Source organism: Chiloscyllium plagiosum, unplaced genomic scaffold (genome assembly GCF_037043375.1).
Source record: "Chiloscyllium plagiosum isolate Xiang-an unplaced genomic scaffold, Cpla_swu_hap1 HiC_scaffold_6, whole genome shotgun sequence".
Lineage (NCBI taxonomy): Eukaryota > Metazoa > Chordata > Chondrichthyes > Orectolobiformes > Hemiscylliidae > Chiloscyllium > Chiloscyllium plagiosum.
In genome coordinates, this window is record NW_028270144.1 from 130078371 (window position 1) to 130101342 (window position 22972).

A 22972-nucleotide genomic window follows, 5' to 3' on the forward strand; every position below is an offset into this window, starting at 1 on the left:
TCTGCCTTTATGACCCCTCTAGAAATAAACCAAGGACAACCTAACCTTGTTAAAGGGACAGCATTGTCACATGATGAAGTCTTAGTGGCAGTCTAACCCTTCCACTTTCAATGACTTGAGTTTTCATCAGTTTACACATTTATTTTGACTTGATTTAAATTGTAACCCCCTCTTGCTCATGCTCCTTCCTGAAATGCAATTAGCTGCTATTTCTTTACAAATGATACTTTTTCTAATTTTATACTTATTCCAACTCACTCCCTCACAACAGTCTCCCCGATTATTAAGTGTATAGATTTCCTGTGATATCCCGCTTGGATGCTCTGAACAAGCCTGTCTCCTGCTGATCCAACTGTGTCTGCTCTTTTGTGAAGAGTGAAGGCTCTGAGCTCCACCCTCTCTTTATCTTGTTAGGGAGGGAGGATGCTGTAGAGGAAGGAGTTCACATCACCAATCTGAATGTGTCAGCTATCTGTTTCATTTTTTCTCCATATGCGTCATTGACACAGTGTCGTTCAATCCCAGCCGCGGTTGTTGTGTTGGTTTTGGCCTTCAGCTTGTTGTTGAGGTTGCCATCAGTGTGACAGCTCACCACCACACCTGGGGGAGCCTATCATGGGAAGCTGTACCATTACTACAACATAGCTCAGCTCATACTCAACATAGGGCAGCATGGTGGCTCAGTGATTAGCACTGCTGCCTCACTGCGCCAGAGACCCAGGTTCGATTCCAGCCACGGGCGACTGTCTGTGTGGAGTTTGCACATTCTCCCTGTGTCTGCGTGTATTTCCTCCAGGTGCTCCGGTTTCCTCCCACAATCCAAAGATGTGCAGGTTAGGTGGATTGGCCACACTAAATTGCCCATGGTGTTAGTGTATTAGTCAGAGGGAAATGGGTCTGGTGGGTTACTCTTTGGAGGGTTGGAGTGGACTTGTTGCTACCAACCTTCGCATAAACCAAATCATCCGCCGACATTTCCGCCACCTCCAAACAGACCCCACCACCAGGAATATATTTCCCTCCCCACCCCTTTCCACCTTCCGCAAAGACCGTTCCCTCCGTGACTACCTGGTCAGGTCCACGCCCCCCTACAACCCACTGTCCCATTCTGGCACTTTCCCTTGCCATAGCAGGAACTGTAAAACCTGCGCCCACACCTTCTCCCTCACCTCTATCCAAGGCCCTAAAGGAGCCTTCCACAACCATCAAAGGTTTACTTGCACATCCACTAAAATCATTTATTGTATCCGTTGCTCCCGATGTGGTCTCCTGTACACTGGGGAGACTGGGTGCCTCCTAGCAGAGCGCTTTAGGGAACATCTCCGAGACACCTGGACCAATCAACCAAACCGCCCCGTGGCCCAACATTTCAACTCCCCCTCCCACTCTGCCGAGGACATGGAGGTCCTGGGCCTCCTTCACCGCCGCTTCCTCACCACCAGACGCCTGGAGGAAGAACGCCTCATCTTCCGCCTTGGAACACTTCAACCCCAGGGCATCAATGTGGACTTCAACAGTTTCCTCATTTCCCCTTCCCCCACCTCACCCTAGTTCCAAACTTCCAGCTCAGCACTGTCCCCATGACTTGTCCGGACTTGTCCTACCTGCCTATCTCCTTTTCCACCTATCCACTCCATCCTCTCCTCCCTGACCTATCACCTTCATCTCCTCCCCCACTGACCTATTGTACTCTATGCTACTTTCTCCCCACCCCCACCCTCCTCTAGCTTATCTCTCCACGCTTCAGGCTCTCTGCCTTTATTCCTGATGAAGGGCTTTTGCCCGAAACGTCGATTTCGAAGCTCCTCGGATGCTGCCTGAACTGCTGTGCTCTTCCAGCACCACTAATCCAGAATCTGGTTTCCAGCATCTGCAGTCATTGTTTTTACCTTGTTGGGCCAATTTACCTGTTTCCACACTCTAGGTAATCTAATCTAATCTAATCTGCTAGAAACAGGAGTAGAGCATTTGGTCTTTGTCTCCCCTGGAATTCGAAACGATCAGGGCTGGACTGATTTGGCCTTAACTCCCTTTCTCTGTTTGTTCGCTATAGCCCTCAACCCCTTGTTCATCAAAACTATCTAACTCAGCTCTGATTATATTCAATGACTCAGTCTCCCCTGCTCACCTCAGAAGAGAAATCTCAGTGTAAATAATCCTCAAGGATTGCCTTGCATCTATCTTTGATAAGAGGCCCCTTATTCTGAAACTGCCCTGTGGTTCTGGATTACTCCAGGAGAGGAGGCATCCTCTCCATCAACCCTGTAAAGCCCCTTCGGAATGTTGTGTGTATTGAGGCCATGAAACACCTTCTGTCTGAAGGGGGGGGGTATCTGGACTGGTATGTTTGGATCATTCTGCCATTTGCACACTGTCACGTGGGAAACACCAGGTTATAATCCAGCAGGTTTAATTGGAAGCACTAGCTTTCAGAGCGCTCTCCTTCATCAGGTGGTTGTGGGAAATAGTTAAAAATCACACAACAGCAGTTTATAGTCCAACAAGTTTATTTGCAAGTTACAAACTTTCCAAGCGCTGTTCCTTTGTCAGGTAGCTAGTACGGGTAGGCTGACAAAGCTAGGTACCTGATTTTTAACTCTGCCTTCACACACACTCAACTCCCCCACCCACCCCAGTCAACACCCCGCCTCCACATGTGGGAAACAGTTGTTGTAACATTAAGTGGGCATTCATCTTGCTTTTCCACCTTTTCAAAGGGCAGTTCCATTTACAGAGCTTGTCTATCAGAAGTTTTTTAAATACTTCCTGAAGCTCATATCTCTAAAGATCATTTCAGTTGTATCTGAGGCAGCTCAGAAACTACATTGGGACTAGGACTCTGCAAGGTCCTCTACTGCATATAGTGAGGGGTGATTGAGAAGTAATCAAACAAGAACAAATGCAGCAATGTTTCAGTTTTGGGGTGATAAGTGGCAAATAACATTTGCTTCACACAAGTGGCAGGCAATGATAATCCCCAACAAAACAGAATCTAACTGTCACCCCTTGACATTCAATGATGTTACCATCACTGAATCTCCCGCAAACAGCATCCTGGGGATAACCATTGACCAGAAATTGAACTGGACTAATTAATGCAAAGGCAAAACGAGCAGGTCAAAGGCTACGTATACAGCAGTGAGTAACTCACGTCCTGACTCCCCAAAGCCTGTACGAGCATCACATAGTGATACAGCATGGAAACAGACCCTTTGACCCAACTTGTCCATGCTGACCAGGTTTCCTGAACTGAATTAGTTTCATAGGCCTGTATTTGGCTCATATCCCTCTAACCCTTTCCTATTCATGCACCTGTCCAAATGTCTTCTAAATGTTGTAATTGTACTCACTTCTCCCACTTCCTCTGGCAGCTCGTTCCATACATGCATCACCCTCTGTGTGGAAAACTTCCCCTTTAGGTCCCTTTTATATCTTTTCTCTCTCATCCCAAACCTATGCCCACTAGTTCTGGATTCTCCCACCCCGGGGAAAAGACCTTGTCTATTTGCCCAATCCATGTCCCTCGTGATTTTATAAACCTCTATCAGGTCACCTCTCAGCCTCCGACTATCCAGGGACAAAAAGTCGCAGTGTATCCAACCTCTCCTAATAGCTCAAACTCTCCAGTCTCGGTGACATCCTTGTAAATCCCTTTTTTGCACCCTTTCCAGTTTAACAACATCCTTCCTACAGCAGGGTGACCAGAATTGTATGCTGTATTCCAAGTGTAGCCTTACCAATGTCTTCTACATGTTGCAATGTCTGTAACATGATGTCCCAACTCCTGTACCCACTGCTCAAACAGATGAATTCAAGTGTGCCAAATATCTTCTTCACCAGCCTCCTCTCTCTACCTGTTCACCATTTACAAGGCACAAGTCTGGAGTGTGGTGGAATATTCCCCAGTTGCCTGGATGGTGTAACTCCAATAATTAGGCCACTTTTGGAACATTGTGTGCAGTTCTGGTCTCCTTCCTAGCGGAAGGATGTTGTGAAACTTGAAAGGGTTCAGAAAAGATTTACAAGGATGTTGCCATGATTGGAGCATTTGAGCTATAGGGAGAGGCTGAACAGGCTGGGGCTGTTTTCCCTGGAGTGTCAGAGGCTTAGGGGTTACCTTATAGAGGTTTATAAAATCATGAGGGGCATGGATAGGATAAATAGACAAAGTCTTTTTCCCAGGAGTCGGGGAGTCTAGAACTAGAGGGCACAGGTTTAAGGTGAGAGGGGAAAGATATAAAAGGCACTTAAGGAGCAACTCTTATGCAAAGGGTAATGCATGTATGGAATGAGCTGCCAGAGGAAGTGGTGGAGGCTGGTACAATTGCAACATTTAAAAAGCATCTGGATGGGTATATGAATAGGAAGGGTTTAAGAGGGATATGGGCTGGGTGCTGGCAAATGGGGCTAGATTAGGATAGGATATCTAGTCAGCATGGACAAGTTGGACCGAAGGGTCTGTTTCCGTGCTGTACATCTCTATGACTGTGTAACACTTGAGAAGCAGGACAAAGAGCCCTCTTGATTGGCACTGCATCCACAAACATCCACTCCCTGCTGAGTAGCAGCAATGTGTGCTATCTACAAGATCCACTGCATAAATTCACCAAACATATTTAGACAGAATCTTTCAAACCCATGACCACATCCATTTAAAAGGACAAGGACAGCAGGTCATGAGAACACCACCGTCTACAACTCCTTTCCACATCACACACCATTCTGACTTGGAGATATATTGCCAGTCTTTCACTGTCGTTGGGTCTAAATTCTGGAATTCCCTCCCTAAGGATATTGTGGCTGTACCTACAGCACATGGACTGCAGCGATTCAAGAAGGCAGCTCACCCCCACCTTCTCAAGGGGCAACTAGGGACGGGTAATAAATCCTGGTCAGTTAACAATGCCTACATTGCATGAATGATTGTAAAAAGAACATATTTATGCTACAATGCAGTGTATAACAGTGAATTAGTAAAAGCTGCCTTTCTATCAGGATGCAACTAGAAATCCTCAACACACACACGTCACAATCCAAGCCCTGACATCACTATCTGATTGCCAAGGAGTTTGAGGAAACTTGCAGTCTATAGAAGGGCCTGTCCATCATGTCTTTAAGCTGGAGGCTGCTGCCCAACATACTGTCTGGGCAGGCCTTGTCTGGTTACAGTGATCACGCCATTGTGAATAATTGAGGTCAGTATCCTATATTCACAGCCATCAACTCAATAGACAATAGGTGCAGGAGTAGGCCATTCTGCCCTTTGAGCCTGCACCACCATTCAATATGATCATGGCTGATCATCCTTAATCAGTATCCTGTTCCTGCCTTATCTCCATAACCCTTGATTCCACTATCCTTGAGAGCTCGATCCAACTCTTTCTTAAATGAATCCAGAGACTGGGCCTCCACTGCCCTCTGGGGCAGAGCATTCCACACAGCCACCACTCTCTGGGTGAAGAAGTTTCTCCTCATCTCTGTCCTAAATGGTCTACCCCGTATTTTTAAGCTGTGTCCTCTGGTTCGGCACTCACCCATCAGCGGAAACATGTTTCCTGCCTCCAGAGTGTCCAATCCTTTAATAATCTTATATGTCTCAATCAGATCCCCTCCCAGTCTTCTAAACTCAAGGGTATACAAGCCCAGTTGCTCCAGTCTTTCAGTGTAAGGTAATCCCGCCATTCCAGGAATTGACCTCGTGAACCTACGCTGCACTCCCTCAATAGCCAGAATGTCTTTCCTCAAATTTGGAGACCAGAACTGAACACAGTACTCCAGGTGTGGTCTCACCAGGGCCCTGTACAGCTGCAGAAGAACCTCTTTGCTTCTATACTCAATCCCTCTTGTTATGAAGGCCAGCATGCTATTAGCCTTCTTCACTACCTGCTGCACCTGCATGCTTACCTTCATTGACTGGTGTACAAGAACACCCAGATCGCTCTGTACTGCCCCTTTACCTAAATTGATTCCATTTGGGTAGTAATCTACCTTCCTGTTCTTGCCACCAAAGTGGATAACCATACACTTATCCACATTAAACTGCATCTGCCATGCATCTGACCACTCACCTTACCTGTCCCTGGTCACCCTGTAATCTCCTAACATCCTCCTCACATTTCACCCTGCCACCCAGCTTAGTATCATCAGCAAATTTGCTAATGTTATTGCTAATACCATCTTCTATATCATTAATATATATTGTAAAAAGCTGCGGTCCCAGCACTGATCCCTGCGGTACCCTGCTGGTCACTGCCTGGCATTCCGAAATGGAATCGTTTATCACTACTCTTTGTTTCCTATCAGCCAACCAACTTTCAATCCAAGTTAGTACTTTGCCCCCAATACCATGCGCCCTAATTTTGCTCACTAACCTCCTATGTGGGACTTTATCAAAAGCTTTCTGAAAGTCCAGGTACACTACATCTACTGGATCTTCCTCGTCCATCTTCAGAGTTACATCCTCAAAAAATTCCAGAAGATTAATCAAGCTGACTCTGACCAATCTTGTTACTCAGACTGACTGCTAATCAAACCCAGCGTGTCAATGGAGTGAGAATTGCTGGAAAAGCACAGCAGGTCAGGCAGCATCCGAGGAGCAGGAAAATCGATGTTTCGGGCAAAAGCCTTTCATCAGGATCCCTGCTGAAGGGCTTCTGCCCAAAACGTCGACTCTCCTGGTCCTCGGATGCAGCCTGACCTGCTGTGCTTTTCCAGCACCACTGTAATCTAAACTCTGGTTTCCGGTATCTACGGTGCTCACTTTTGCCCAATGGAGTGAGATATGACCAGGGGTGGCCTCTTCCACATTGGTTATACCAAAGATCAGACTGTTCCCAGATCCTGCTCGAGAATGTGAGGCCTTGAATATAAGATTAAATGAAAGAGGAAAGAAATCCTAGAGAAGTACAAAATGCTGGAAATCAGAAACATAAACATAAATTTCTGTATAAACACAGCAGGTCTGACAGCATCTGTGGAGAGAAAGCAGAATTAACGTTTTGGGTCCAGTGACCCTTCTGCAGTTCCACAGATGCTGCCAGATCTGCTGAGTTTATCCATTAGATGGATGAAATTTAGAACAGATAACAGGACAAAGAGAGTTTATTGAATTCACTTCCACGGTTATTCACTCAGGAAAAACTCACCATTCCGGGTGTTACCTTGGAGAACTGGTGAAAGGATGTGGGAAGAGGATGAGTTAATTACCAAGAGATATTCTTGCCCTCTGTTCCAAATTTCTTACAGTAAACCTGACAATAGCCTCTTGATCTCAACTCCCCAACTGTGAAAGGTCGCCTGCCTTCTGTCTCCTGTATCCTGTCCTTTCAGCATTTCAAACACTTTTACTGGGATGACCACTTGAAGTTCACCATTCAAGGTTAGGGTCTAGTGTGTGTGAGTGAAGCTAGTGGAATCTTTGGCAGTTCAGATTTGATAGGTTGAAGGACTTCTTCTGTTCTGGAAGATTCTATAAGCTAGGGATGTAAGTTTGTTCTTTAAATGCAAGAAACTGAAAGCGTTGAGACGGAGGGACTGGGACTAGCTCCACCTGATGACCAGAGGCTGTAATTACACTGTGACAGTTGACAGTGAAATTGAATGGGAAAGGTTGACACCACAATTTGCAGTGTTGAATGCTTTGATTTGATTTATTATTGTCACATGTACCTGAGTAGAATGAAAAGTTTTGTTTTGCGCGCAGTACAGGCAGATCATAACATACAAAGACACAAAGATGATGGGCTGATTGTGCAGAGTGAGGAATATAAAGTTATGGAATTGAGGTTTAAAAGTGCAGCACAATTGTAAGAAATGTGAGAATAAGATCAGCTGTAGAAAGCTCACAGAGAATCACCCTGTGTCAGTGCCATCTTGAATGCTGATTTAAATATAGGAATCCTAAAATGCAAATCCTTGCTCTTGTCACTCTGCATTCCTTTTCATTTTTCAGGTCCCCAACTACCTCCCATCAATCAGTGCTGCTATTGGAGGGGAGACTCCTCAGCGCTATGTCTGGCGTTTCTGTATTGGCTTGCACTCAGCACCACGGCTGCTGGTCGGACTTGCGTATTGGAACCATTACCGCCGTGTTCCTTCACCCAGCCATTGGTATGGCCCCCTCTGCTTCATCAACTTCACCTTCAACATGCTGGAGAACCTGGCGTTGCTGCTCCTGACCTATGTCTCTTCAACAGAGAATCACTGTGAGTCCAAGGACACCAAGCCAGCCATTTGCGACTGCAAGTGTTCCTAGTTTAGGCATGAATATTACTTGGAGTGCAGGGTGCTGTGGGTCTTTCTTGTGGTGTTGAGTTCCTTCTGACCAATGCCTTGGTGTTAATTGGAAGGATGTGTTCCTCTGATCATGCCTGATTGTGTCATTCCAGGGGTTCATGAGAAAGCCTTTGTTACCTTCATGGGATCATCAATGCTTCACATGATCCTCACCTGCATCATCTGGCAGCAGACCAGGAAAAGCACAGTAAGTCCAGAGGTAATTGGCTCTGTTCTTCCATTCTTTCTCTCTCTCTCTCTCTCTCTCTCTCTCTCTCTCTCTCTTGCCCGGAGTCCTTTCCAGTACACGAGGCTATCTGGCTCATCAGGTACATGCCTGCCCTGTGTAGAGCTATCTATTGTGGCCCATTCCCCTGCTCTATCCTTGTATCCCCTGTAAGTTTATCTCCCTCGAGCACCATCCAATTTCACTTTGAAATCATTCACTGTCTCTGCTCCTACCCCTGAAATACAGTGAGCCCAGATTACCAATCACTGTGTGAAATAGCTTGACTTCACATCCACCACAATATTTCTTGCCCAGTATCTTAAATCTGTGTCACCTAGACTTTATACCATCTGCCAACATGAATATCCTGACTTTCTTATCTAAAACTGTCATAACTTCACACAAGCCGACCCCCGAGCTCCACCCTTTCCAGTCTGCCTTGTCCACTCTGTGCTGACTCAGCTTCATTCACTCAAATTTCTCCGGGTGCCTGGCAATCTCCCTCCCACACCCGATTAATGTTTCCAAAACTTCAAACTCATTCCCTGAATTGCTACTTGTCCTGGTTATTATCTCAGACAAGTGATGTAGGGGCAGTACCATGGGGAGAAGGGTCAGTGATGGCAGGCAGGATAGTGAATGGCTGGTGGTCATCCTGAAGGTTTGTAATCACTGTAGGATTTGTTCCTCCAGTGCTGGCATTTGAAAAGTGGGAGCACACTCATATTTAGGTGCAATGAAAAGATTGAGATGCTTGATAAAGAATGAAGATCAGTGTAAAATCCTTTATTTAGCTCAATTAGCCTAACATCAGTTGTGGGGAAAATGCTAGAGTCTATAATAAGACATAATTGGAAAGCATTAATGGGATTGTATAAAGTCAGCATTGGTTTCTGAAAGGCAAAGCATTCTTAACAAATCCACTGGAGTATTTTTGAGGAAGTAACTACAAGAATTAATAAGGGAGAACCAGTGGATGTTGTGTGTTTGGATTTTCAGAAGACTTGTGATAAGGTTCCTCATTAGAGGTTAGTGGACAAAGTTAAAGCGTGTTGGCTGAGGTGGTGATGTATTGGCACTGATTGAGAGTTGGTTCACGAGCAGGAATAAATGGGTCTCTGGTTGGTAAGCAGTATTACTAGGGTATCGCAAGGATCAGTGCTTGGGTCCTGTTTTACTGTATTTCGTTTTGTCTTTAGTATCGAAGTCTTAAATGGATTCAATTTGACTTAAACTCCTCAGCCTTCCAGAAAGGGGTATTCCAAAGATTCACTACACTAGGTTTGTTTTTGTCTTTGTTGGCTGGGCCCAGTATTTATTACCTGTCTGTAGTTGCCCCTTGAGTAGGTAGAGGTGAGCTGCCTTCTTGAACTGCTGCAGTCCATGTGCCTTCCTTCCTGATGAAGGGCTTTTGCCCGAAACGTCGATTTCGAAGCTCCTTGGATGCTGCCTGAACTGCTGTGCTCTTCCAGCACCACTGATCCAGAATCTGGTTTCCAGCATCTGCAGTCATTGTTTTTACCTTGTAACTGTACTGGAACAGCTTGGCTAGGGGTGCAATGTGCTGCTGAGTGCAAGCCAATGCTAGACATAATACTGAGGAGTCTCCCCTCCAATGCCAGCACAGATTGCTGTGGGTAGTCGGGGACCTGAAAATTAAAGAGTGCTGATTGGCTGTGGAGCACAGGCCCTCAGGACTATTACTGGAATGATGTTTCCATTGCCTTCATGTGAAGGAATCAAACTGGCCAGCGACTGGTGCCTGTGATGCTGGGAACCACAGAAGGAGGCCGAGATGGATCATCCACTCGGCATTTCTGGCTGAAGATTGCTGTGAAAGCTTCAGCTTTACCTTTTGCCCTGATGTGCTGGGCTCTTACATCATTGAGGATGGGGATATTTGTGGAGCCTCCTCCTCCCAGGGAGTCATTTAATTGTTCATCACTGTTCATGACTGCATTGACGAGGCGGTCCTAGTGCCAGCACATGGTTGCTGTGGAGGTGAGTTGGGGTTCCCGGTGGTGTCTGTGTCCAGTGCAGATTGATGGAGGCAGTGGGGGAAGTGAGCTTGGGGCCAGTATGAGACCCAGCGACATTGGCAGCAGCTACATCAGTGTGAGGTAGGCCTGAAGCAGACACGTGGCAGCAGTGATGTTGAGTTTAGGCCGGTGTCTGTGTTGGTGAGGTACGGTGAGGGTGACAGTGGAAGGGAGATGAGGCTGAAGAGTGGGTGACTTCCGTTCTAGTGGTGACAACATGGCACAGGGGACTCATGCCCAGACACCAGGCCCAAGGTGGAGCACTTAACAAGAAGGACTGTAAAGTTTCACACCTTTATTTCTTTATTCTTTTGCCTATATATTCCATTTCTGTTTATTTTTATGTGTTTTAAGATCGTGCCAGAGAGTGGTGACACTGCACATTTTTCACTGTGTTTTGTAACAAAATGCACGATAATAATTAAATCAAATCAAAAATCTGGATTTGGCAGGACTGTAGAGCTTAAATCTGATCTGTTAGCCGTGGGATCACTCAGCTCTGTCTATCCCTTGTTGCTTATGCTGTTTGGAATGTAAGTAATCCTGTTTGTTAGCTCATCAGGTTGACACCTCAGCTTCAGGTCTGCCTGGCACTGCTCCTGGCATACCCTCCTGCACTCTCCATTGAACCAGAGTTGATCCCTGGCTTGATGTTAATGGTTGAGTGAGGGATGTGCTGGGCCATGAGGTTACAGATTGTGCTGGAGTACAGTTCTGCTGCTGGTGATTGACCACAGCACCTCCTGGATACCCAACCTTGAGTTGTTAATAGTGTTTAAAGTCAGTCCCATTCAGCACGGTGACAGTGCCAGACAATATGATGAAGGTTATTCCCAATGTGAAGGTGGGACTTAGTCTCTACGAGGACTGGGTGATGGTTGCTCTTACTGATCCTGTCGTGGACAGATGCATCGGCAGATTGGTAAGGATGAGGTCAAGTGTTTTTCCTTTTTGTTGGTTCCCTCACCACCTGCCGCAGACCCAGTCTAGCAGCTATGTCCCTTAGGATGCTGTATATCACTGGGTCACCTCCTTTGCTGGACTCGTCCCCTACCGTCAGGGCAGGACATACTCGGGATGATAATTGTGGAGTCTGGGTGTAGTCATGTCATCCTGTTCCCCTCCTCAGTCGAAGCAAAACGCTCAGAGACACAGTATAGTTTTACCACCATCACCTTTATTCTGGGGCCTGGAGGGAGAGAGAACAATCACCCACGTGCACAGAGACATGACTTCACAGTCTTCTTGGATCAGCAGCTTCTTCATGAACTATATCGTCATTTTACAGGGAGGAGCGTCCAGATAAGGCAACATACATATTAATTGGGTGGCCGTTACAATCAGCGAGTACCAATAGCAGAGACCAAGCTCTTTACTGTTATACAGTGAATGTTCTTAACCTTGTTAACTGGATTCATACAATGGATTCTTTTCCCCTTGTTAGCTGACCTTGCATACTGAATGCTTCCAATATTGTGAAATGGCTCTATATAATGACTGCTTTTCCATCTTGTTAACCCATTCCCCTTGCCTCCAGCACCCCATTGTTAACTGTAAGTTCTTATTTGATCTGAGTCATGCTCAGCTGAACCTCTTGTTTCACAAAACTTAGATATTATCTCTTTCCCAGCCTGCTTATACCCTATACACATTCTCATTCAGGCCCATTGAATCAGGCTTTTTGGTCAGTGTCAGGCTGGAGCTCGGTTTGTCTGTGAGCCAGCTCTCCCAGTTTTGGCAGTAGTCCCCAGATGTTGCTAAGGAGGCCTTTGACAGAGCCTGTTCAGAGCCAGGTTCGCTATTGTCAGTCTTGGCCCAGTTCGTTGTAGGCGATCTGTTTAGTGTCATTTCTTTCAGTGAAAAATCACTCACTTTGCTGTCGGTCTGTCTCGTAGGTCAGTGAACCAGTTGGGTTTTTTATGACATTCAGAACAATTTCATGGTCATCATTAGACTTTTAATGAAATTTGAATTCAAAACCCATCATCTGCAGTTTTGGGATTTGAACCTGGATCCCTGGAATTCTACCTGTGACCCTGGGTTAGTAGGTCAGCAACAATACCCCTGCACCATTGCCTCCTCACATTCCTTCTCCTCTCAGTGTTAAATAGCACACCTATTATTCTGAAACTGTGTCGCAGTGTCTAGGCACCACCCTGCCACTAGCTCCCTGCAGCCAGTGAGAGACATCCTCCCTGTGGGACCCTGTAAGGATTGTGTATGCTTCTGGAATGAAGGTGAGAAGGGACACAGCCACAGCTGATAGATATCCTGACAATATTTTGCCACTCTAGCTTTTCTAAATTGTTTAAGTGATGTGTGGAGAATAGAGTCAGCATGATTTCTGGTGCTCTGTCAACCAAAACTGCAGCAGATGGCTTTTTAATTCGGATAACAGACCCCACCACGTGGAATTGCAGGAGTTTTTGATTGGCATGTAATTCATACATTTGCCATGAGAGGGTGGTATTGAGCCACTTAGAGAAGCAGGTGGTTTTTTTTGAAAGTTCTTGTCTCCCTTTCCTTTTATAACCTGTGGCAGTGAGTTTGGTGGCGGGGGGGGGGGGGTTTGGTGCAGGGGTATATATATCTATGGATCACGTACACATCCCTAATTGCCCCATGTATGGATGTTTGGAGGGTGTGTGGTATGTACAGTGGTGTATGGAGTGTGGGTGTGAATGTGTTTGTGTGTGTGGAGGCTGGATTGTGTGATCATCGTTCCAGTGATGTCCAACTCCCATCATTCTCCAAAATAATTTGCTCAGTAACGGGTTGAGATGGAGCAGGAGCACACATTCCCTGAGTCTATACCTGTCAGCTACCTCTGTCTGTTCAGCAAATTCATTTGGCACACGTACCAAGAGAAAGTGTCACCCACTTGGCCAAGTACAGAGCCTCAGTTCCAGAATTAGGGTCAGTATCAGACTGAGGGATCGGACAGACAAGATGAAAAAGGTGGGATCAATTGGGATGGCTAAAAACATGGAAGAGGGAGAAAATACATGAGAGAGTAAACAAGGAAGAACCATTAAATCTTATAATATTGCTTTTTCACAGGATCATAAAATGTTAGTAAAAGATTAAAGACTCAGCTAAAGGATGGGGTTAAATGTTGAGAAGTCACTTGGACCAGATAACTTACATCCTAAAGTCTCAAAACATGACTGTTTTCAGCAAGTGGTCAATTGGTTTAATCAAGAACAACAACTTACATTTCTAAGGTACCTTTTAATGGAATGAAACCCTGGTTCGACCCCACTGAGAGTACTGTGAGCAGATCTGGGTACCATGTCTCAGGAAGGGTGCGTTGGCCTTGGAGGGAGAACAACGCAGGTTTACAGGGATGACACCTGGACTTCAGGGGGGACCTTATAAGGTGGGATCACCCAAATTAGGTCTGTTTTCTTTAGAATTTAGAAGGTTAAAGGGCGATCTGATCAAAGGCTTCAAAATATCAACAGGGTGTACTTTTAAGGCTGAGCTAGATTCCTGATCAGTTGGGGAATCGAAGGTTACAGGGAAAGGCAGGAAAGTGGACGTGAGGAATGTGGGATCAGCTGTGATCCTACTAACTGGTGAAGCAGATTTGAGGGGCCGAATGACCTGTTCTATTTCTTATGGATGAGTGTTTCAATAGCAGATGAGCTGTGACCAGGATAGTGTGGAGTAATTGACAGAAGTGGAAGCAAGCTGCTTTGAGTGGTGACATGAATATTAAAAAGGAAGCTCATTTTAGGGTCACATGACATCAAGTTTCTGGAAGACTGGTTTAATCCCAGTCTGTTGCCAGGGAGAGGGAGGGTGTCAGGAACTTGGAGGCTGTCTTGGAGCGGGAGCTAAAAATCCTGGATCAAATACCTCTCACCTAGCGCAGGATATTGGAAGAAACTGTCTCTTTATTCTTGTAGAGGGGGGAGCCCGTGGATATGGTGCATTGGGACTTCCAAAAGGCATTCAATAAGCTGCCATCGAAAAGGTTGCTGCACAAGATAAGAGCTCACGCTGTCAGTGGTGAGGTATTAGCTCACAAAGAGAGTTAGCTAACAGACAGGAAACCCTCAGGATAGATTCAGAGTTCCTTATCCGAGGAGTCAGCAACCACTGTATCGTTGAATATTTTGAAGCTGAATTAGACAGACTTTTGATTGACAAGGAAATCAAAGGTTTTTGGGGACCGACAGGAAAGTGAAGTTGAGACGATAATCAGATGAGCCGCTTGTTGACTGGTGGAGCAGGCCCGATGGGTTGAAAGGCCTACTTCTGTTTCTGGTTTGTGCCTATTTTACCTAGACAGCATATCGGCAACCTTTTGTCTGCTGAGAGAAATCCTTCACAAGTGAGTGGGGCTTGAAAGGTTAGATCTTTGGGCATATGATCATCTGATGTACATGGCTAAGCCAGAGTAAATGTTGTAGGTTCAGTAATGAGTGGGTCATGACGGAATTATCACACTGCAGGGCATTTCAGGTAAACACCTTCCAAGCATGGTTTGACTCCCGATGTTTCGCAGATCATTGATGGGAGTATGGAGTTAGCTGGGGGATGGGGGGATTGGTCTTTGCGGTGGTACTCAGTTTCCCCATGTGAGTGTTGGGCTGAGCACTGGTGATGGGGAGGGAATCCCTTGACTTGTTTCTCCCCCCCCCTCACCCCCTCCTTTCCAACACTGGGAGCTCAGTTCTCAGTCAGCCTATCCCTTCCTGCATCAGCTAAACTTGGCTGCAGTTGCTATAAGTGTGTTAGGTCTATCTATACCCTACCAGTAAAGGCTGCGTGACGCTGGACTGCTGTCTGTGCGTATTTTTTGCATCATGTGGCTTTTTTGTCGTCCGTAGTTGTGAAATGAAGCCATAAAGGAGGAACAGTCATCGTGCAGAGTGCTGGGGCATCAGGAACTATAATTTGCAATGACTGCACATGCAGGCTGACACAGCAGAAACCTTAATTCTCTAAACCCCCACAGTGTCGATTCCCCCTTCTCTACCCCTTCACGCCCCTCATCCTGTTCTCACTCAGTCACCAATGTGTCTGTGCTTTTATTTGGTGACTTTGGGACTGTGTGAAGCATGGCCGTGCTGAACAAGACATTTTGCTCACTTTCAGTTTGCATGTGACACTCTGCACAAACCTCATTGACTCTCTGCAGCTATTTATTTCTGATTTGCAGCCTCCAACACTTCCTCTGGTGTTTTTGTTTAAAAAAACCCTCCAGCATAATTTATAGAAGTTGTGTTTCAGATGGGAGTTTGTGGAACAGGCTGTGTGTCTGATTGGCCCAGATACCTCAGGAGCCTTTTTTTAAACCAAATTATAGAGAAGTGTGTCTATTTATTTTGCTGTTGAGGGTTAGATTTTTATTCAGTCTTCAGTCCACACATACATTCTCCATTTGGACTGAAATGAAACCAGAAATTGCAGCAGGTCTGTCAGCATCCATGGAGAGAGAAACAGTTAATGTTTCAGGTATGTGATTCTCAGTTGGAGCTAAATGGTCCTGCAGAGCATTCCAGACCATCATAATTCCCTCTGTCTCACAAAAGAAAAAAGAAAAGCATATACTTCTTAAGTACCTTTCACATCCTCAAAATGTTAAAGTGCTCCACAGACAATGAAGCCCTTTTTGATGTGTAATCATTCGTGTAATATTGCACATAGCAAGATCCAACAAGCAGTAATGGGGAATGATCAGGCAGCTGGTTTCTTGTGATGTTCACTGAGGGGAAACTATTGGCTAGTACCTGTGGAGAAGCCTCATGCAATTCTCCCAATAGCAGCATTTGGTACTTGTACATTCACCCGATAGAGCAGTAATGGATCACTCTAACATCTTATCCTAAAGATGGCACTTCTAACAATGTAGCACTCCCTCAGCACTGACCCTCCAATAGTGCGGCACTCCCTCAGCACTGACCTTCCAACAGTGCAGCACTCCCTCAGCACTGACCCTCCAACAGTGCAACACTCTCTCAGCACTGACCCTCCAACAGTGCGGCACTCCCTCAGCACTGACCTTCCAACAGTGCAGCACTCCCTCAGCACTGAACCTCCAACAGTGCAACACTCCCTCAGCACTGACCCTCCGACAGTGCGGCACTCGCTCAGCACTGACCCTCCGACAGAGTGGCACTCCCTCAGCAGTGACCCTCTGACAGTGCGGCACTCCCTCAGCACTGACCCTCCGACAGTGCAGCGTTCCCTCAGCACTGACCCTCCGACAGTGCGGCACTCCCTCAGCACTGACCCTCTGACAGTGCGGCACTCCCCAGCACTGACCCTCCGACAGTGTAGCACTCCCTCAGCACTGACCCTCTGACAGTGCAGCGCTCCCTCAGCACTGACCCTCCGACAGTGTAGCACTCCCTCAGCACTGACCCTCTGACAGTGCAGCGCTCCCTCAGCACTGACCCTCTGACAGTGCGGCACTCCCTCAGCACTGACCCTCCGACAGTGCGGCACTCCCTCAGCACTGACCCTCCGACAGTGCAGCACTCCCTCAGCAGTGACCCTCCGACAGTGCAGCACTCCCTCAGCAGTGACCCTCCGACAGTGCGGCACTCCCTCAGCACTGACCCTCTGACAGTGCAGCACTCTCTCAGCACTGATCATCTGACAGTGCGGCACTCCCTCAGCATTGACCCTCTGACAGTGCGGCACTCCCTCAGCACTGACCTTCCAACAGTGCAGCACTCCCTCAGCACTGACCCTCCAACAGTTGGCACTCCCTCAGCACTGACCTTCCAACAGTGCAGCACTCCCTCAGCAGTGACCCTCTGACAGTGCGGCACTCCCTCAGCACTGACCCTCTGACAGTGTGGCACTCCCTCAGCACTGACCCTCTGACAGTGCGGCACTCCCTCAGCACTGACCCTCTGACAGTGCGGCACTCCCTCAGCACTGACCCTCCAACAGTGCAACACTGACCCTCCGACAGAGTGGCACTCCCTCAGCAGTGACCCTCTGACAGTGCGGCACTCCCTCAGCACTGACCCTCCGACAGTGCAGCACTCCCTCAGCAGTGACCCTCCGACAGTGCGGCACTCCCTCAGCACTGACCCTCTGACAGTGCAGCACTCTCTCAGCACTGATCATCTGACAGTGCGGCACTCTCTCAGCATTGACCCTCTGACAGTGCGGCACTCCCTCAGCACTGACCTTCCAACAGTGCAGCACTCCCTCAGCACTGACCCTCCAACAGTTGGCACTCCCTCAGCACTGACCTTCCAACAGTGCAGCACTCCCTCAGCAGTGACCCTCTGACAGTGCGGCACTCCCTCAGCACTGACCCTCTGACAGTGTGGCACTCCCTCAGCACTGACCCTCTGACAGTGCGGCACTCCCTCAGCACTGACCCTCTGACAGTGCGGCACTCCCTCAGCACTGACCCTCCAACAGTGCAACACTCTCTCAGCAGTGACCCTCCAACAGTGCGGCACTCCCTCAGCACTGACCTTCCAACAGTGCAGCACACCCTCAGCACTGAACCTCCAACAGTGCAACACTCCCTCAGCACTGACCCTCCGACAGTGCGGCACTCCCTCAGCACTGACCCTCCGACAGTGCGGCACTCGCTCAGCACTGACCCTCCGACAGTGCGGCACTCGCTCAGCACTGACCCTCCGACAGAGTGGCACTCCCTCAGCAGTGACCCTCTGACAGTGCGGCACTCCCTCAGCACTGACCCTCCGACAGTGCAGCGTTCCCTCAGCACTGACCCTCCGACAGTGCGGCACTCCCTCAGCACTGACCCTCTGACAGTGCAGCACTCCCCAGCACTGACCCTCCGACAGTGTAGCACTCCCTCAGCACTGACCCTCTGACAGTGCAGCGCTCCCTCAGCACTGACCCTCCGACAGTGTAGCACTCCCTCAGCACCGACCCTCTGACAGTGCAGCGCTCCCTCAGCACTGACCCTCTGACAGTGCGGCACTCCCTCAGCACTGACCCTCCGACAGTGCGGCACTCCCTCAGCACTGACCCTCCGACAGTGCAGCACTCCCTCAGCAGTGACCCTCCGACAGTGCAGCACTCCCTCAGCAGTGACCCTCCGACAGTGCGGCACTCCCTCAGCACTGACCCTCTGACAGTGCAGCACTCTCTCAGCACTGATCATCTGACAGTGCGGCACTCCCTCAGCATTGACCCTCTGACAGTGCGGCACTCCCTCAGCACTGACCTTCCAACAGTGCAGCACTCCCTCAGCACTGACCCTCCAACAGTTGGCACTCCCTCAGCACTGACCTTCCAACAGTGCAGCACTCCCTCAGCAGTGACCCTCTGACAGTGCGGCACTCCCTCAGCACTGACCCTCTGACAGTGTGGCACTCCCTCAGCACTGACCCTCTGACAGTGCGGCACTCCCTCAGCACTGACCCTCTGACAGTGCGGCACTCCCTCAGCACTGACCCTCCGACAGTGCGGCACTCCCTCAGCACTGACTCTCTGACAGTGTGGCACTCCCTCAGCACTGACCCTCCGACAGTGCGGCACTCCCTCAGCACTGACCCTCCGACAGTGCGGCACTCCCTCAGCACTGACTCTCTGACAGTGCGGCGCTCCCTCAGCACTTGCCCTCTTACAGTGCGGCGCTCCCTCAGCACTTGCCCTCTTACAGTGCGGCACTCCCTCAGCACTGACCCTCTGACAGTGCAGCACTCCCTCAGTACTGACCCTCCGACAGAGCCCACTCTCTCAGCACTGACCCTCCGACAGTGCGGCACTGTCTTGGAACTGCATTGGTAGTGGGAGCCTGAAAGTAGTGCTCTGTTATTTGGAATGGAATCTGAACCAATGATGTGCTGACTATAAGGTGGGTATTTCATCCATTGGCTATGGTTCCTCTGATACATTTGCCGCATATCTCCTCCTTGAAACCACATAATGTTTGGCCTCAACCACTTTCTGTGTTCGTGATTTTCACAGATTTGCCACTCTCTGGGCGATTAAATTTCTCCCCAGTCCCAAAAGGTTTACCCCTTATCCTTTAGCAATGATTCCTAGTTCTAGACTCCCCCATCATCAGGAACATTCATCCTGCATCTAGCCTGTCTAGTCCTGTTTGGATTTTATCAGTTTTGACTGAGGAGGAACTCCCTTAGATTGAAGAATGCGTTTTGGTTTCAGTTTTGCGGAGTTCCTGGTTGATGCTGGATGCGTGAAGAAAGAAGATACAGGTCGTTCTGCTAGAACGCCAATTTCACTAATGTGAATTTGCTGTAACGTGATTGATGAATTGGGGGGCACAGACTTTTAAAACATGTGTTGGGTGTAACATGATTTCATCGCCAACACTTTCAGAGCTGTTTCTCAAGCGCGATTTTTCTATAAGGCAGGGCTGCAACCAGCCCATTATAGGAGAACTACCTGTGATTTGGAACTGTTAAGAAATAAGACGTTTCAGTGTAAAGAGTTTAGTTTGAGAGTTCCAGACCAGAAGTGTTTGGTTAAAACTCTGAAGAGATTATGTGCAGCTGAGAAAATCTCAGCACAGTTGTGTGAATACTCAGCAAAGAGGTTATTTGTATCAGCTACGTTAGGTCCTATACCAGTGAAAGAAAGGGGTTCTGTCTGGTGTGATTATGTGAGAGAGTGCTGTTGGAATCATACTTTACCATGTGTCACAAGCTTGCATTATCTATAAGTTACTTGGTTTATTCTATTATTTTCTTCATTTATTGTGTGTAACAAATCTCTGATTTAAACTGATTCTGCAGCTCTGTGTGTTTGTATTTCAGTGAGTGAAAGATGACCTCATGAAAACAAAGTATAACCTACAGAGGCAGATTTCAGTCTGCTATTGAACAGCTCACTAATAACATCAGCTAGGATCCGAACAGCAGTGACTGGTGGCCAGAAGCTACTTCCAGGATCTCAGCAAGTGGCTGAGTATCCCTTCAGAGAGAGCCGAGCATGGGGCATTGAGTAAACTCTGCCCGTGACTGAGACCGAGCACGGGGCATTGAGTAAACTCTGTCCGTGACTGAGACTGAGCACGGGGCATTGAGTAAACTCTGCCCGTGACTGAGACCGAGCACGGGGCATTGAGTAAACTCTGCCCGTGACTGAGACCGAGCACGGGGCATTGAGTAAACTCTGCCCGTGACTGAGACCGAGCACGGGGCATTGAGTAAACTCTGTCCGTGACTGAGACCGAGCACGGGGCATTGAGTAAACTCTGCCAGTGACTGAGACCGAGCACGGGGCATTGAGTAAACTCTGTCCGTGACTGAGACCGAGCACGGGGCATTGAGTAAACTCTGCCAGTGACTGAGACCGAGCACGGGGCATTGAGTAAACTCTGCCCGTGACTGAGACCGAGCACGGGGCATTGAGTAAACTCTGTCTGTGACTGAGACCGAGCACGGGGCATTGAGTAAACTCTGTCTGTGACTGAGACCGAGCACGGGGCATTGAGTAAACTCTGTCTGTGACTGAGACCGAGCACGGGGCACTGAGTAAACTCTGTCTGTGACTGAGACCGAGCACGGGGCATTGAGTAAACTCTGTCTGTGACTGAGACCGAGCACGGGGCATTGAGTAAACTCTGTCTGTGACTGAGACCGAGTACGGGGCATTGAGTAAACTCTGTCTGTGACTGAGACCGAGCACGGGGCATTGAGTAAACTCTGTCTGTGACTGAGACCGAGCACGGGGCATTGAGTAAACTCTGTCTGTGACTGAGACCGAGCACGGGGCATTGAGTAAACTCTGCCCGTGACTGAGACCGAGCACGGGGCATTGAGTAAACTCTGTCTGTGACTGAGACCGAGCACGGGGCATTGAGTAAACTCTGTCTGTGACTGAGACCGAGCACGGGGCATTGAGTAAACTCTGCCCGTGACTGACACCGAGCACGGGGCATTGAGTAAACTCTGCCCGTGACTGACACCGAGCACGGGGCATTGAGTAAACTCTGCCCGTGACTGACACCGAGCACGGGGCATTGAGTAAACTCTGCCCGTGACTGAGACCGAGCACGGGGCATTGAGTAAACTCTGCCCGTGACTGAGACCGAGCACGGGGCATTGAGTAAACTCTGTCCGTGACTGAGACCGAGCACGGGGCATTGAGTAAACTCTGTCCGTGACTGAGACCGAGCACGGGGCATTGAGTAAACTCTGTCCGTGACTGAGACCGAGCACGGGGCATTGAGTAAACTCTGTCCGTGACTGAGACCGAGCACGGGGCATTGAGTAAACTCTGTCCGTGACTGAGACCGAGCACGGGGCATTGAGTAAACTCTGTCTGTGACTGAGACCGAGCAAGGGGCATTGAGTAAACTCTGCCCGTGACTGAGACCGAGCATGGGACATTGAGTAAACTCTGCCTGCAACTGAGACAAAATGGTCAGCTGTAATTTTTCTGTGTGACCCTGCGGGGTACACTCCTCCACAGGATGTGTGCTTGTCACAGATGGCCTATATGTGAAGCAATCCATATCTCAGTTCCCTCTCGGCTCAGGACAAAGTACAGTTTGTGGTTTTCCTCATCCTGCTGGAGTGAGAGAGCGAGAGGGAAGGTCAGAGTTCAGTGCCACACTCAGCTGCAACCTGGAACCTGCCTGAGGGGGAGGGCCATTTGGCTGGGATGGAACTCAACCTCAAATGTTTTCTTTCAGAAAATGGTCCAGCTACTTGTACCCTTTCACACTCAACTATCCCTGATCGGGACGGTTTACAGGGAGTTCTAATCTCTCTCTAACCCTGTGCTGTCCCTGTCTTGGGAATATTTAATGGGGGACAATGTAGAGGGAGCTTTACTCTGTATCCCACCCTGTGCTGTCTCTGAACTGGGAGTGTTTGATGGGGACAGTGTAGAGGGAGCTTTACTCTGTATCTAACCCTGTGCTGTCTCTGAACTGCGAGTGCTTGATGGGGACTGTGTAGAGGGAGCTTTACTCTGTATCTCACCCCGTGCTGTCCCTGTCCTGGGAGTGTTTGATGGGGACAGTGTAGAGTGAGCTTTACTCTGTATCTCACCCTGTGCTGTCCCTGTCCTGGGAGTGTTTGATGGGGACAGGGTAGAGGGAGCATTACTCTGTATCTCACCCTGTGCTGTCTCTGTCCTGGGAGTGTTTGATGGGGACAGTGTAGAGGGAGCATTACTCTGTATCTCACCCTGTGCTGTCTCTGAACTGCGAGTGCTTGATGGGGACAGTGTAGAGGGAGCTTTACTCTGTATCTCACCCTGTGCTGTCCCTGTCCCTGGGAGTGTTTGATGGGGACAGTGTAGAGGGAGTATGTGCCCTTGACCCAGCTGTTTTAAAGAGTAGGAAGGATGTTTCCCTGACTGTGGGATGTGTAACCAGCAGACACGGTCCTATATAAGGAGGAGGTTATGTTGGACTCCGGTGAGGAGGAACATCTTCAGTCAGACGGTGGGGAGTGTTTAGAATTCCTGACCCCAGAGACTGTGGAAGCTCCTTCACTGA

General features: G+C 48.4%; 1 protein-coding gene across 9 annotated transcripts in view; it reads left to right on the top strand.

The window, feature by feature from the left end:
• Positions 1-22972, top strand: part of pgap2 (post-GPI attachment to proteins 2) — a 78267-nt gene that overhangs the window by 24132 nt on the left and 31163 nt on the right. For 6 of the 9 annotated variants that reach the window (XR_015757507.1, XM_087988485.1, XM_087988486.1 and 3 more), the window contains exons 3-4: positions 7952-8204; positions 8388-8494. Coding sequence is in view for 7 of the 9 variants with exons in the window: in XM_087988485.1 (XP_087844611.1) it covers positions 7952-8204; positions 8388-8494 (360 nt within the window). In the remaining 2 variants the exon portion in view is untranslated. The remainder of the gene's footprint in view (positions 1-7951; positions 8205-8387; positions 8495-22972) is intronic. The other 3 variants (XR_015757508.1, XM_087988484.1, XM_087988481.1) reach the window with 1 other exon arrangement.